We start from the raw sequence: 13337 nt of genomic DNA, 5'->3' as shown, positions 1-13337 counted from the left end.
TGGCCCAACCTTTTTTGCAAGCACGGCCCAACGACAACGTCGGCCCGACATTTTGCCGACGTTATTTTTCTCCTTGGGGGGCAGCCAAAGCTGGATGGTGCGGCGCGCTGCTTAATAGTTGGGCCGTGCATTTTTTGGACATGGGACGTGGCTGGCCCATGCACAGGTGTTGTTCCATGGGTCAGTGTAGGGCCCACTGTTACCCAATCGGTAGCCAAGCTTGGTTCCTTATCGGCCAGACATCGGCCCTACATCTGTCAGGTCGGCCCTCTACATTGGCCCGAGCTTGTGCCGGCTAAATCGGCCCGAGTGAGTCCATTGTCAATCCCCAACCTTGGCCCAAGCTTTTTTTTGGAAGCTTGGCCCGACAGCTTTTAGGTTGGAAGTAGACGTCGGCCCGCATTTTGCCGACGTTGTTTTTCCCGCTGGGAATGCGGCATCTTGACGAGAGATACGTTGAGGCATGTGGAAACCGAGCACTGGATCAACTCTGATCAGCATGGCTTGGGGGAGAATGGCAGCGGTCAATTGGCGGGTAGCCAGAGGAGTAACGAGGTGTCGAAGTACTGACAGACTATCTCCTCTCAGCAGCGCAACATGCGCCGTCTCCGAGACGAGAGAGCTGCTTCTGCGGCGCTGTCGGCCTGTTCATTGCCTTCGATACCGCAATGGGCTGGAAACCAGTGGAGAAAAAGCGTGTGCCCTGCTACGTAAACAAGTTTATAATCCATTAACACATCCAACCAGCAGTGCGGATGAGCCTCGGATGCCAGGATTTTCAATTGCTGGCAGCGCAGATGTTGAGTCAGTGAATACGACCCAATCCCATGGGGTAAAGTGAACGATGTGCTGCAGAAAATAAAGTATGGCATAGAGTTCCGCAGCTGTGGATGAGGTTTGATGCGAAAGGCGACGTCCTTCCACTACGCCTTCGGATGGGATGAAGAATGCCGACGTGGACTTGACGTTTCGAGATGCGCCATCGTTGTATGCTGCGGCAGGGGTAGAAAAATTCGCGCCTGCCAGAGCATAAAAATGGGCTCGAAGGACTTGAAGGGGAACCTGATCTCTACGACCCTGGAGGTCCGGGAAACGTGCGAAGGTGGGTTACACAGGCATGGACCAGGGGGGAGTTCGGCGGTGTGACGTCCTTAGCTATGAAGCCAGTGAGACCCTGGCGTGTCCTCTGCGCTGCACAATGGAAATAACTTTCAGGACGGTATCGAATTTTCCTGAGGAGTGGGAGACGGGGAATGTGCGCACGCAAACGTAGGAAGTGTCGAGCCGTTTCACGCTCACGAAGGACCTCCACCGGGGCTTCACCAGCTTCAGCTAGGACTTGCCGTGTTTCAGTCATTCTTGGAACTCCAAGGCAGTGACGAAGGCTGCGGAGAAACAGGTTCCGAAGGGTGTTTAACGACGTTGTAGAAACCCTGTGCAAGATTGGATGGCTCTAAAGCACAGTCGCCCTCACCAAAGCCGCGTGAGAGGCTAGAAGGGAGCGTTGATCACAGTCCCATCCTAAGCCAGAAAGATGTTGAATTGCAGGAAGCCATCGCTGCACTTTGGTTTCAAGGTGCTTAATGCGGCGCGCTGAGCGCAGGTTGGAGTCCACGACCAGACCAGGGAAGCGATGGGAACGTACAGGCACGAGCTTCTTTGCACCAACTCAAAGAGGGGAATTTCTCATAGCCTTGTGAGTGAAAGGGAGCTCAACGTACTTTTCGGGCGAAGGTCCAACCCAAGTCACGTGAGGTACAGATGGACATTATTTAAGGATAGCTGAAAATGGCGCTGAATGGCTGATCGTGACTTGACTACTGTCCAAAAGGCAACGTCATCGGCATAGACAGAGAATGCTACTTTGCGAGGAATTATCGGTTTTAGGCCTACCGTTACCACATTGAGGAGTGTAGGACTCAGAATGCTTCCTTGGGGCACGTCTTGATGAACAGGGTGCTTCGGGCTTTGGACGTGGGATGTGCGGACAACGACAGTTCGGTCCGTAAAGAAATCGTAGAGCCAGCTGAACAGTCGACCAGATACTCAAAAAAATCTCAAGGTGGACGTAGCGGATTAGCGTATTGCCTGTTCGGCGGTTTCGCTGAGAGGATTTAAATGTAGATGTTTGTGCCTCAGATGTTTTTGAAGGATCCTGAAATCCCTGAATCACGTCAGATTCCATTTTGCTGCTGCAGCTCTGAAGCTTGTGGGAAAATGCAGTAAACAAACATATGCCATGTGCTGCTCACAGTACGGGCAAAGTGCTTCTGTGTTTGTGGAACAGTGGTTTATAGCGCCGTTCTCAAGGATTCGTCGGGGTCGTCGACTTTTTGATGAATGTTTCAGTGATTCGATAATTTATTTGCTGATTTCTTTAACTTGGTGTAGCGTAGTATTCTGCGGGGGAGCTACTCAGGACAAAATTTACATTTATCGTCAACGATAATGCCATCAGGAACGCTAGTTCAAGAAACATTTCAAATGCGGGCTGTCGTTAAAAAAGAGGAAAGGTATACATTCAGTAAAATAAAATATTATTTCACATCACTCAGATTCTGGTAATGTTTTCTAGTTGTGGATGCTATATATATATATGTATGTCAATGAGCAAAAAAAAAAACCTCGAATCATATGTATGGACATTATTTCAATTATCTGCGTACCTCAGTCAGACTGCCTTCAATTCATCTGATCTTTTGTTACAATATATGGGCATACAACTGACATAGCATGAAAGACTACATACTCTGCATTTGGTCACAATATATTCAAGCAAACTTAATGTGGTCCATTCGTGCATAGTTTCTGAAAATTGTTACAGAATTCATTTTTATTACCCCTGTATGATGATTTCCAAACAGATTGTACTCGCTGCTTCACACATGTGTGATGGAAAGTAAGAGAATAAGGAATTTCCTTCATGTATGAAAGTCATCCAACAAATAAGCTTCCCTGCTGTGAAAAAAAAAACTAATCAACCTTTGTTGATTCATTTATGTTGATTAGAGCTCAAATTTACTCCCTAATATAGTCACCTTATTTAGCTTAACACTTTTGGTACTGTGATACCAAGTTTTCGATACGTTGTCTGTGCCATGCTATGTCCTGTTTACGAAGTGAGGTATTCACTTTTCATTTCACCTGATCAATTTGTGTTTCATGGTCACTTGCGAATTGGCGACTGCCAAGGGTCACTTTGAGACGAAGAGGGAACAGTATCTGGGGCAAATTCCCATTGAAGTAGGGAGCATCACCTTGAGCATGAGGGGAACGAAGCATACAGGAAGCTCACGAAAAGGAGGCTCATGTTAGTGAGCCTCCTTCATAGTTCATTCTCCTCATGCTCAAGGTGATGCTTCCTACTTGAACATTACACAAGCAGCTTGTGTACTTATTCTCCCTTTGGCAAATTTACACATGAATTTCTGAACAAATCCCGAGTCTTCCATGGGCAGTGCAGACAGCGTTGACGTGGTACGTTACACCCTTTCCAATCCTGTGCGTTTTTGTTGAAGCTTACCCAGGATCTCACAGTACATATTTGCATTTACTGTGGTTGTGCGTGTGAGTAATCTACAAGTTGGATGGGCTCCCCTCGCCACCGCAAGGTGATGCTAATCCACCAAAGTGATGTCGCCAGTAAGTGACTTGACGTCAGAAGCGACCAATAGGCAGGCCGGACGGTGACATCACTCCGCAGTCGACGTGAAGGCCAGGCTGGACAAGGCTACTCCACCCCCTGACTGTCGCTAATAGACGAGTTCAGAAAATCCTAGTGCTCTTTGGGCACGCATTGCATCATGGGCGCTTGCTGAGCGGGGGAACGATGAATAACACTTTACGTTTCGCTTTCGCTGACCCTGACACGTCGTGGACAATGGACCGGTAGGGGAGAAATCGGAACCGTTTGGAGGTCACCCGTTTCTTTCGTATTAGTAAACACCCACAGCTCAAAGCGACGCTAAGCACTCTGGAATTTTCTGAACTCGTCTATTAGAGAGAACACCGCGATTGTAAGACGGGTATATAAGCTCGCCCCTTTCTGTATGTTTTTGTCTTCTCACCACGCTGTAACAAACACCGTCACCTCGTTCTCCTCATTCCTGCTCCGATGGCCAAGCTACCACTCAGAGGGTCCTGACCTGTCGTCCGCAACAAGAGTCAGCCACCAAGGCCGGTTCACGGACAACTTGAACAACACAATTATGTGAACTCTGCCATCAAGTAATTCAGTTTCCTGTATATGTTTTGTAACAACTGAACTTCAGTTTTGTAAGCATGAAGGCTAAGCTTAGAACCGCCTCCAGCAACTTCGAGCAGATTCGAAATGCAACCATGGGGGAGACTCAGCCAAAATCACCACTGGTGAAACTATGGGGGCAGACAGGAGGCGCTCTAAGCTGTAATAAAAACCACGTACGTCGCAGTTATCCACGTCACACTGTTCACATTGTAATTTTGTCTATACGGACTGTGATGAAAGTAAGGGAAAGTAAGGATGATTTACCTTCGTCTTTATGGTGTCACTGCTGTCGTAAATGTACTGGACGTGTGTCGTAGTACTTCCAGTGATCATGAAGTGAGAGATGAGATCCTCAGTTTTGGCCGTCAAACCTGAAGCACATGTCTGCAAAGAACTGCACGTCGTGATACACTACTTACGCCCACGAGCAAGTACAGGTTGGGACAAAAGTTGACAGAACACGCGCGAGAGGTACTTTTTCTTCGGTGTGACACCCTGGCGGCTGCCGGAAGCGAGCGAGTTCACTGTTTCGGAGGGGTGGAAGGGTGCGCTGTTTGCGACACGCAGTGGCAGTTGCGGTATCTCTGATGTGCCTACGAAGTGGAAGCCACCGCTCTACCGCTGTGTGTCGCTAACAGCGCACCCTTCCACCCCTCCGAAACAGTGAACTCAACCTCTTCCTGCGCGCGCTGGGGTGTCGCACCGAAGAAAAAGTACGCCTCTCGCGTGTTCCGTAAAGTTTTCTGCCAGCCTCAACTATCGAGTAAAAACTTGTACCTCTGCAAAACTACTCATAGTAGCGCTCAATGGCTTTATGGTCAGTTGAGTGACGCTATCAGTTTTCTTCATCTGGAAAGTCTGGACGCCCATGGTTAGACTCAGCATGAACGTTGCGTTGGTAGAAAAAGCAGTTGGATTGACAGAGACAATAACATCAATCTGCAATCAAGTGGAAGAAAATTAAGGTATACACCACTGTCGTGCCCACGCAATGAAAAGGTGTAGAATAACACAATTATGCACCGTGATCAATTCATCTTCGTCTAGAACACTAAACCATATTTCGTTTGTTAAAATTTGTCGTCATATTTGTTCAAAAATAAAAGCACAAGTCGGTGTATTGCTCTCCTTAAATTCCTGCGGCGAACATCTGCAGATGTTGCGCCGGCTTTTGCACCATACTAAGCGCAAAAGCATATCGGATTAGAATAAATATTTCAAGAGGAAGTCGTTTAAACACATTGTTATTTATAGCTATTTTCCATTCCAGTCATGTTATGTGGCTACGCGAAGGATTCCGAAAAAGAAAAACAACAACAACATGACTAATAGGATGTTGCTCCCAGGGAGTCTTGGCTGAAGAGGTGAACAACTAACAGCAACTTTATTTTGGGAAGGAGAGTGGGGAGGTTCATCGCCAGAGGCGATGCTCTACCTCATTGCTGGTGGGGATGTGGGGAATAAAATATGGAGCCCCTTCACAATAACGAACGAAGTCCGATGGTGTCCAGAAATGTCAAAAGAGATTTGAGCGCAGATCGTTGCTGGGCTGGATTGGGCCAGGGACCAAGCAATTTCGATAGGGAGAAGGGGCGAGAGTCCAGCTGACTAAGGGACTCGGAGAGTGCGGTTTAAGGTGTATATTAGTAATACACAGTTGTGGCATGCAATAAAGACAGTAAAAAACATTGGCCAGTAAAGTGTTCGGCGACTGCTTTGGCGAGTTTGTTGGAGGTCTCGGTTTTGTGTCCGGTGGGGCGGTTGTTCATTTGTTGGCCTGTTTCACCAAAGTATTGCATAGAGCAGTCGCCGCATTAAATGCAGTATATGACATTCGAGCTTGTGCATGTGAATGCGTGATTGACAAAGTGGGTGTAACTGCTCGCAGTGCCTTTCATGGAGTTAGCGTGTTGAACGTGCTTGCATGTTTTGCAGCGCGGGAGGTTGCAGGGGCGTGTTGCACTGTACTAGGTGAATTGCTGATTTTGGCGCTCACCAAGGAGTCTGCTAGGTTTTGTGCGCGTCGGTGTGTCACCTGTATTGGATGAATGAATATATTCCCAAGTGGGTCATTGCTTTGGGGGAAGGACTCGTGTTTCCGTATAGGAATGGCTTTGATGTTTGGAAGTGCGTTGGAATGTCTTGTGATGAAGCCTATTGGGCTCGATGTTTCGGAACCTCGTTTCGATCGAGTGTGAGTGCCTTGCGACTGAATTCGTAAAAGAAGGGAGTCTGAGTAGTCTCTTTGGGCAAGAGTGCTGCAGAGTTCAAGCTTCCCAGCATAATCTGTGTCGTTTCAACAAACTCTGCACAGTCCTACGCTCTGCCCATTAGGAATTCCAACCTTACAGCGGCGCGGGTGGTGACTCTTAAAGTGAAGTCATTGTTGTTTGTCAGTTGGCTTCTTTGTGCAGGGTTGTAGTGAGGTTGCCGTTGTCTGGTAATATTGTGGTGTCGAGAAAGTTGAATGAGTGACTTGAGTGTTGTGATGTGAACTTTATAGTGTTATGCGCGGTGTTTAGTAGATCCACAACCCTTTGAAATTCATGTTCTCGCTGTTCCCATATTATAAATATATTTGTTTATTTATTTATTGTATGTACGTCAAAGGATGTATCGAAGGTACAGAGTGGGTTTTAATGCTAGGGCGTTAAGAACTTTCTAGAGACCCCATGAAGATATAAGTGTGCCACAGGTGTGCCCATACTTGTACCGCGTACTTGAAGGTAGTATTCGCCATTGATCTCGAAGTAGTTCGGTCTAAGGACCAAGTCCATTAGAGCGAGGATGGTTTACGTGTCTTTTCGGGTGTTTGCTGTAGAAGGGGTATTGCAGAGGGCTGTGATTCCGTCGTTGTGTGGGATGTTAGTATGCAGTGATGTCACATGTAGCGTGGCGAGTATTGTGTCCCTAATAAATGTACGCGTGTTATTTATATCTGTTATTATTCTGAGGAGGTGTGGTGTGTCTTCTACATGGGATGGCAGTGTTGTCGGAATATGATTTAAATAGTGGTCCAGGAATTTCGAGAGCTTTCTGTTGGTGTGTTATTAGAAACAATAGGCCCGCTGGGGATATCAGCCGTATAGGGCTCGTTGGCGTGTGTACCCTGTGGATCTTGGGAAGTAAATAGAAACTACCTGCGCCAGTGTTTGATGGGGTCAGGTATTTCAGGTCAACAAGTGTGATGAGCTTTCGTTGGTGGAGGTCCTCTATGGTATGGGTTATAACCTCAGTGTACTCCCTTGTTGGGTCGTGGTCCAGTTTAAGGTAGTGTTGCCTATTGCTGAGTTGCCTATCAGCCTCAGAAATATATTTATCAGTGGGCCAGACAACGATACTCCCACCCTTATCTGCGGGCTTAATAATGATATCATCTCTGTCAGCTAGCGTTTTGATGACGTCACGCTGTGTTTTAGTCACGTTGTGGCCACGCGAGCTTTGGGAAATACCGCGGATGATGTCATTGCTTACTTCTTTTCTTTAATGTACAGGTCTAGTGCTGCGGGATCTTGGCCGTGATTTGGTGTCAAGTTGACGGTAGTCGGAGGTCGTTATTTTCTTGTGTTGTGTCAGCGAAAAACTCTCTATGGAGTAGTCGTCTCGCAAAATCCGCTATATCCTTGTGGATTTCGTATTCGTTAACAGAATTGAGTGTAGGGCAGAATGTTAGCTCCCTGGGGGGGGGGGGGTTAGTAGTTCGTCGCTGGATAGTCAGCGTGATATATATATATAACGGTGCGTTTTCACGAGGTGGCTCAGTGATGGTGCGGAGAGCTGTAATTGTGGTGCTGAATTTTTTATCGGCTTCTGTGTGCTGTGTTAGTGAGTCCGGTATTTGTGTCGTTGTCGGAATTAGGATTTCGAAGTTTCGATTGTTCCTTGTTGTCTAGCTCACGGTTGAGCTGTTGGATGTGTAGTTCGAGAGTGTTTGCCTCCGCGTTGGTGAGACTGATATTGTTTATGTGACCCTCGATCGTAGCGAGTTGCGCGTGGCTCTATTCCTTTAATATTTCTAGAAACGTAGAAAAGCTGTGTTGCTAAGGGCTGATGTCCGCTCAATTGATTTGTAGCATTTTTCAACAATTCAGATGCCATGACAACCTTTTTTAGAGGTGCAAGTACGAATGCACCTTTCAGGCTCATGCTGGGTGCTGCATTTTGCATTTCATTTTTGTGTGTTTGTGTCTTTTGTTCTTTTTGCTTTCCTCAAGTACCTTGGTTTACTAGAAGGGTGTAATCTGTTACGCTTGCGGAAAGGCTGTCACACACGTGGCCTTTCTTGGACTTTCGCGAGATCTTCGAGGGCAGAGAAGTAAAAGAAGCATTCAATATTGCGTTGACAAGGCCGTGCCTTTTTTTTTCCTATGGTTAGCTGGTTTTGAAGGCCTAACTGTCTGGCTTTTGGTGTAAATTTCCGGGCCCTAGTGATTATACCTACACTACAAAAGAGAAGTAGTGCACCTGCATAAATTCATTTTTGGTTTGCAACAAATAAAATGTCTACATGCAATGCTACCCCGAACGCAGCTGAACTGAAGTGCGCACAATGGACCATTTTCCTGAGATGTGGCGCCCTCTCGAATGTCGTCTGCTACTGGCTGAAAACAAATGCACGCGAGGAGCGCTGCGGTTTCAGTGTCTTTCGTTCCAGCATACGTGCATTCACTTTTTGAGTATCCATCTTAGGCTTTGAGGCCTATTCCTGCTGCTTCTCCCTGTACAAACTGTAAGTGTCCGTTTGATGTATGCAACATGACCCACGAGCAAACCGTGTCCATGTCATTCCATGCCAGACCAATGAACTGTGCACAACTGTTTTGAAGAAGAGGAAGAAGAAGATTCTTGCGCTTGTCGAGTGCAGTGCAGTCATCCACCACTAAAGCTATTCGTTATCGTTCCCGGGTCCTTTCATACATTTCTGGTGCCGAGAAGCGTAGCCTCACTCATTGACGGAAGCAATCCAGGAACGGGAAAATGGTGTATAGCAGCGTTAACGCAGTAATGGCTACGGCTGTTTTCAGCAGTCGTTTCAGCTATGGTTCCATTGTTTTCAGCCAGAAGAGCAGACGACGCGGGATGCGCATGCGCACAGCGATCGCGTGAAAATGGCGGATAGGCCTCTAAGCTGCACCCTAGTAGACGCCATTTGCACCTTGGTTTAAGTGAACGAACGTCCCTTGGTGACATGGCGGTGGTGGTGGTGTGAGGCGGTTATGTAACTCGTGACGTAGAGTGGCGCGGCCGAAGCCCAATAAGAGTAGGAAAGGAATTTTAACTTTGGTGGCCAATGAGAGCTTACTTCTGCTCGTGGGTTTGCTGAGTGCTGACATCGGGCCGGGGCGATGGCTGCTTTTTACGACCGTTTCTGTGAATTTGATTGCACAACGTCAATTCTCCCCACAGGGGAAACTTTGTGGGCGGTGTCTCCTGGTAGGTTGGCTTGACTAATGATGCGGGAATTTGAGGCATACCACTTTATTGCTCCTATAAAGCGGTATACAAGCTATTAGTGCGAGGATCATAACTTTCTGCGTAACCTTAGTACCCACGTGTGGAAATAATTGCGCTGTCTGCCTTTGTCAGGCAGTACAAGTACGTTGCCGCAAAGAGGCACGGATAAAATAGTTCCTCGGGATACACCCGGTATGAGATTCCCTCGTACACCCTGAATCGGGAGAATTTGAGAAATGCATAATGTACGCCAGGACCCTTATTCCCAGTTCCCACTTGATGACGGCCGACGCGACATCGCTTGCAAGCCGCAGAAGTAGACGTGCATACCCGCCGTTCTGGGAGTAGAGACGCCGATCCCCCCAAAAATTGATGGACGATTAACGTAATTAATGCGGCGGAAATGCGTTAGTATTAGGCGCAGTCTCTTAGGTTAATATATATATTTTTGTGTTGACAGCTGACCTATCACCCTCCCGTTACCTACTACGCAGCACTATCCACCTCTATCCAGCCATAACTTTCACTAAGTATTACTAACTGTTACCACGACAACCACTACTCACTACACAGCCGCAACAGTGGCGCAAGTCTTCTTCCTCACGGCGAGTTCATTCGCTGCGGTGCTGGAGAGGGCGGTCTTTCTACCAGTGCGCATGTGCGGCACGTGGGTATAGGAAAGAGCACGGAGGAAGGAAACACAGAAGCGGCCTTTTCGAACACATTTCTGTAGGACCCCTCTGGGCGGTCGCTCGTGTCAAAACCGCCTTTACTTCCTGTCCACGACATGATCCTCCCTAAAGTTTCGGTTTAGCAAAGCTGTGTTGCTCGTCTGCTTTCCGTGCTTTTATGCCGTTCCAAAGCCATTTACTCCTAAAATGTGAGCACAATTGCTGAAACAACGTCGTGTTAACGGGTTCTTACCACGGCTGCGGCTATCGTTCAACGGAAAGCAGCTCCCTGTCACGGGAATAACGCTTCACTCGTAAGTACGTACTTGATCGATTGTTTCGTGCCCCTGTGTGTGAGAGAGTCATCCTGAACGTTCGTTTGTGAGCTGGCGCTGTGCTACAGCTGCAAGTTTTGATTTCCTCCACTGTTGCACAAGTTTGATTAATACGACATTCTTTATCACTTCACCAACAAACACACAGAACGTAGCCTTGTCGTCGCACAAACGTCGCTGAATGATGTTTCTAGTCCTCCGTGCTTGTCCTGCTGACCGTGACTGGCCTTGTAATAGAACTCAAGAATATACCTCTGAACACACACAAATAAAACTGCACGCGCGCGTTCAACTCAACGAGGATATCACTGACAACCACGACTCGCGTCCTCTGCTTTGGCAGCTTTCATGCGCATGCTTTTGGGGTCAAGTGAGCGGTCACGTGGTAGACAGGAGCATCCCAGAATGCAATGCGCAGGCTGGCACGCTCGTCCCAATAAAAAAAAAAAACTTGGAAGCGCCGCTTCTGTGTTTCATGTATGGGAGAAGGAATGGAGAAGAGAGGTTTCCAACTTGGGGGTTCGCATAAAAATTCCTCTGTTTCGGTTTCACGACGTCGCCGGCATTCGTCGTCCCCGTCGCATAGCCTCGGCATTCTTTCGGCGACGCTCTTGTGACCGATCATCTACACCGCTCGTAGAAGGGGCCACATCCATTTTAAAAATCACGCACGCACACACTCACGCAGCTATACATGTCCGAAAGTGCCCAGGAGGAAACGCCAACTACAGAGCGAATTTTGGCCTCACGCCGCCAACCTCTCAAGCTCCTCCGCGTGACGCCCTTTCCACTCCCCTATTCACCAACCGACGACGCCGGATTTTGTACGCTTGGCAACTCTAATTGAAGCGCATTAAAACGCCCGACATGCCGAACTTTGTCCACGGAGTTTTGCGGCGTTCGCGACAGCTCGTGAAACCGATGTTGTCTTGGCCAATGAGGTGACATATCCAATCTACGTCCTCTCGCTTTTTGTCTGCTTGATTTTCGCCGTTGTCGCGGCAGCTTTTTCGCATCACGTACTTTGATTCCCTTTTGAGTTCAACGTGATCAGATGCAGAAGCATCCAACTGAGGGGGAATGCGCGCTCAGTAGGTGAAGAATCCACGGAACACAATAAAATGAGAGCCGACCGAGGAAATATCCCGAAGAGTCTCGTCAAGCGCAAGACATAGCAGCAAGCCTTCCGTGGTGAGAACACGAAAAACGTGCTCTCTTCCGACGTCCCTCGACGTCAGCATTCACGCCGTGACGTTGCGTCGAGCATCACCGAGTGAGAACTGGCCATTATCGAACAGTTCACTGCCGATTTCTTGTAGAACGAGGGCGAGAAAGGACGACCAAGAAAACCATCCGAGCGTCCGCCCATCCATCAAGCTAGTATTCCACAGAAAATCTCTGCATCGTGTTCTTCGTAACAATGAAACGTTTCTCGAGCGCCAGCAAGCACACGCCTTGGCATTGTGGGAGAAAAGAATACGAGTGCCGTCTCAGTTTTCGGAGATTAGATCATATTGAGACACCACCCAACTATGCATGTAGCTGAAATACTCTTTATTGAGCAGATGGTCACTTGCTTTTCCGGATGCGGCACGGCGCTGACTGAGATATGCATCTTGCATGTCACCCCGTAGTCCACAACCCAGCGTTATGTGAACTTCGCTTTCTCGGAATGCTTGTGTGACCTCTACATTAGGGCTAAAGCGGCGGAAGATGAACGTGACCTTGGGATTTACGATGAAAAGCACTGCAACAGGGGCAGTGTCGTAGCCAGTCGGGGGACCTGTTCGGATTCGAACCCCGACATACAGTCGGGTAGTCAACTTGATGCAAGCTCAATTTGAGTGGTAGATATTATCTACGAAATCCTATTGATTACAAAATGGGCTCTGACGTCGCATCCAGCCTGCTGCGGGACAGCCTGCACCCCCACTTACAACTGGTGTAAAGCTCTGATGTTAAGAATCCCAGGTAATCCTTTTCTATCCCGGGATTTCGGGATTGAGATAAAACCGAGACAGCGCGCCTACACAACATTTGTACACTAGCTCCAACGTTTCCCTTGTGGGTATTATTTGTGTGTGCATGACTCCTCCGCGCTGTCTGAGTAGTAAGTACTGACAATGTTTATCCGCGGCACAACTGGTCTAAACACGATTAAATTAGCAAAGAGCTATTTGGGGAGCATCTAACAACTCGTGTCCAGCCCAGCGGTGTGTTTCCAGATACTCGTGGTCAAAAGAAAGACAAAAAAAGAGACATAAGTAGAGTAGAGAGAAACAATTCATTCGAAAATCAACAATGCCACATCGAAGAAACCGCTCCGGAACACTCGAATGACCAGTGACCGCCAATGCGGATTGTTGACGGCCGGTACCCACAGAACCGGTATCTGCAGCCTAAAGTGAACATCCATTGAACGCCTCCTGGATGCGTTAGTTGGGATGTTCCAATGAGTATACAGCTTCAGACGTCCCACATATACCACTCTGTGGACACCGTGCGCACCCCATCCGCGCTGTGTCCACAAAGAGCCGTTTGAGCGCCCATTTTCGCTCTTCCCATTCTTCTCTCCCATTCTGTCGTCTGACTGCGTCGCCACCAAAGGAGAAATCTGCGCAGATGGCTTGT

At 48.0% G+C, this 13337-nt stretch overlaps 1 protein-coding gene and 1 long non-coding RNA gene across 2 annotated transcripts in view; both read right to left on the bottom strand.

Annotated features, from left to right (window-relative positions):
* LOC135383348 (uncharacterized) overlaps positions 1-13337 on the bottom strand; it is a 499267-nt gene that overhangs the window by 219665 nt on the left and 266265 nt on the right. The window lies entirely within an intron of this gene.
* Positions 1-13337, bottom strand: part of LOC135383347 (uncharacterized) — a 285601-nt gene that overhangs the window by 26821 nt on the left and 245443 nt on the right. The window contains exons 7-8 of the mRNA XM_064612843.1: positions 5024-5185; positions 4511-4630 (exon numbers count right to left, since the gene is read on the bottom strand). Coding sequence (XP_064468913.1) covers positions 4511-4630; positions 5024-5185 — 282 coding nt within the window. The remainder of the gene's footprint in view (positions 1-4510; positions 4631-5023; positions 5186-13337) is intronic.

Source organism: Ornithodoros turicata, chromosome 2 (assembly GCF_037126465.1).
Source record: "Ornithodoros turicata isolate Travis chromosome 2, ASM3712646v1, whole genome shotgun sequence".
Taxonomy (NCBI): Eukaryota; Metazoa; Arthropoda; class Arachnida; order Ixodida; family Argasidae; genus Ornithodoros; species Ornithodoros turicata.
The sequence above is the reverse complement of the archived record's forward strand: the minus strand, read 5'-3'. Positions and strand labels throughout refer to the sequence as shown.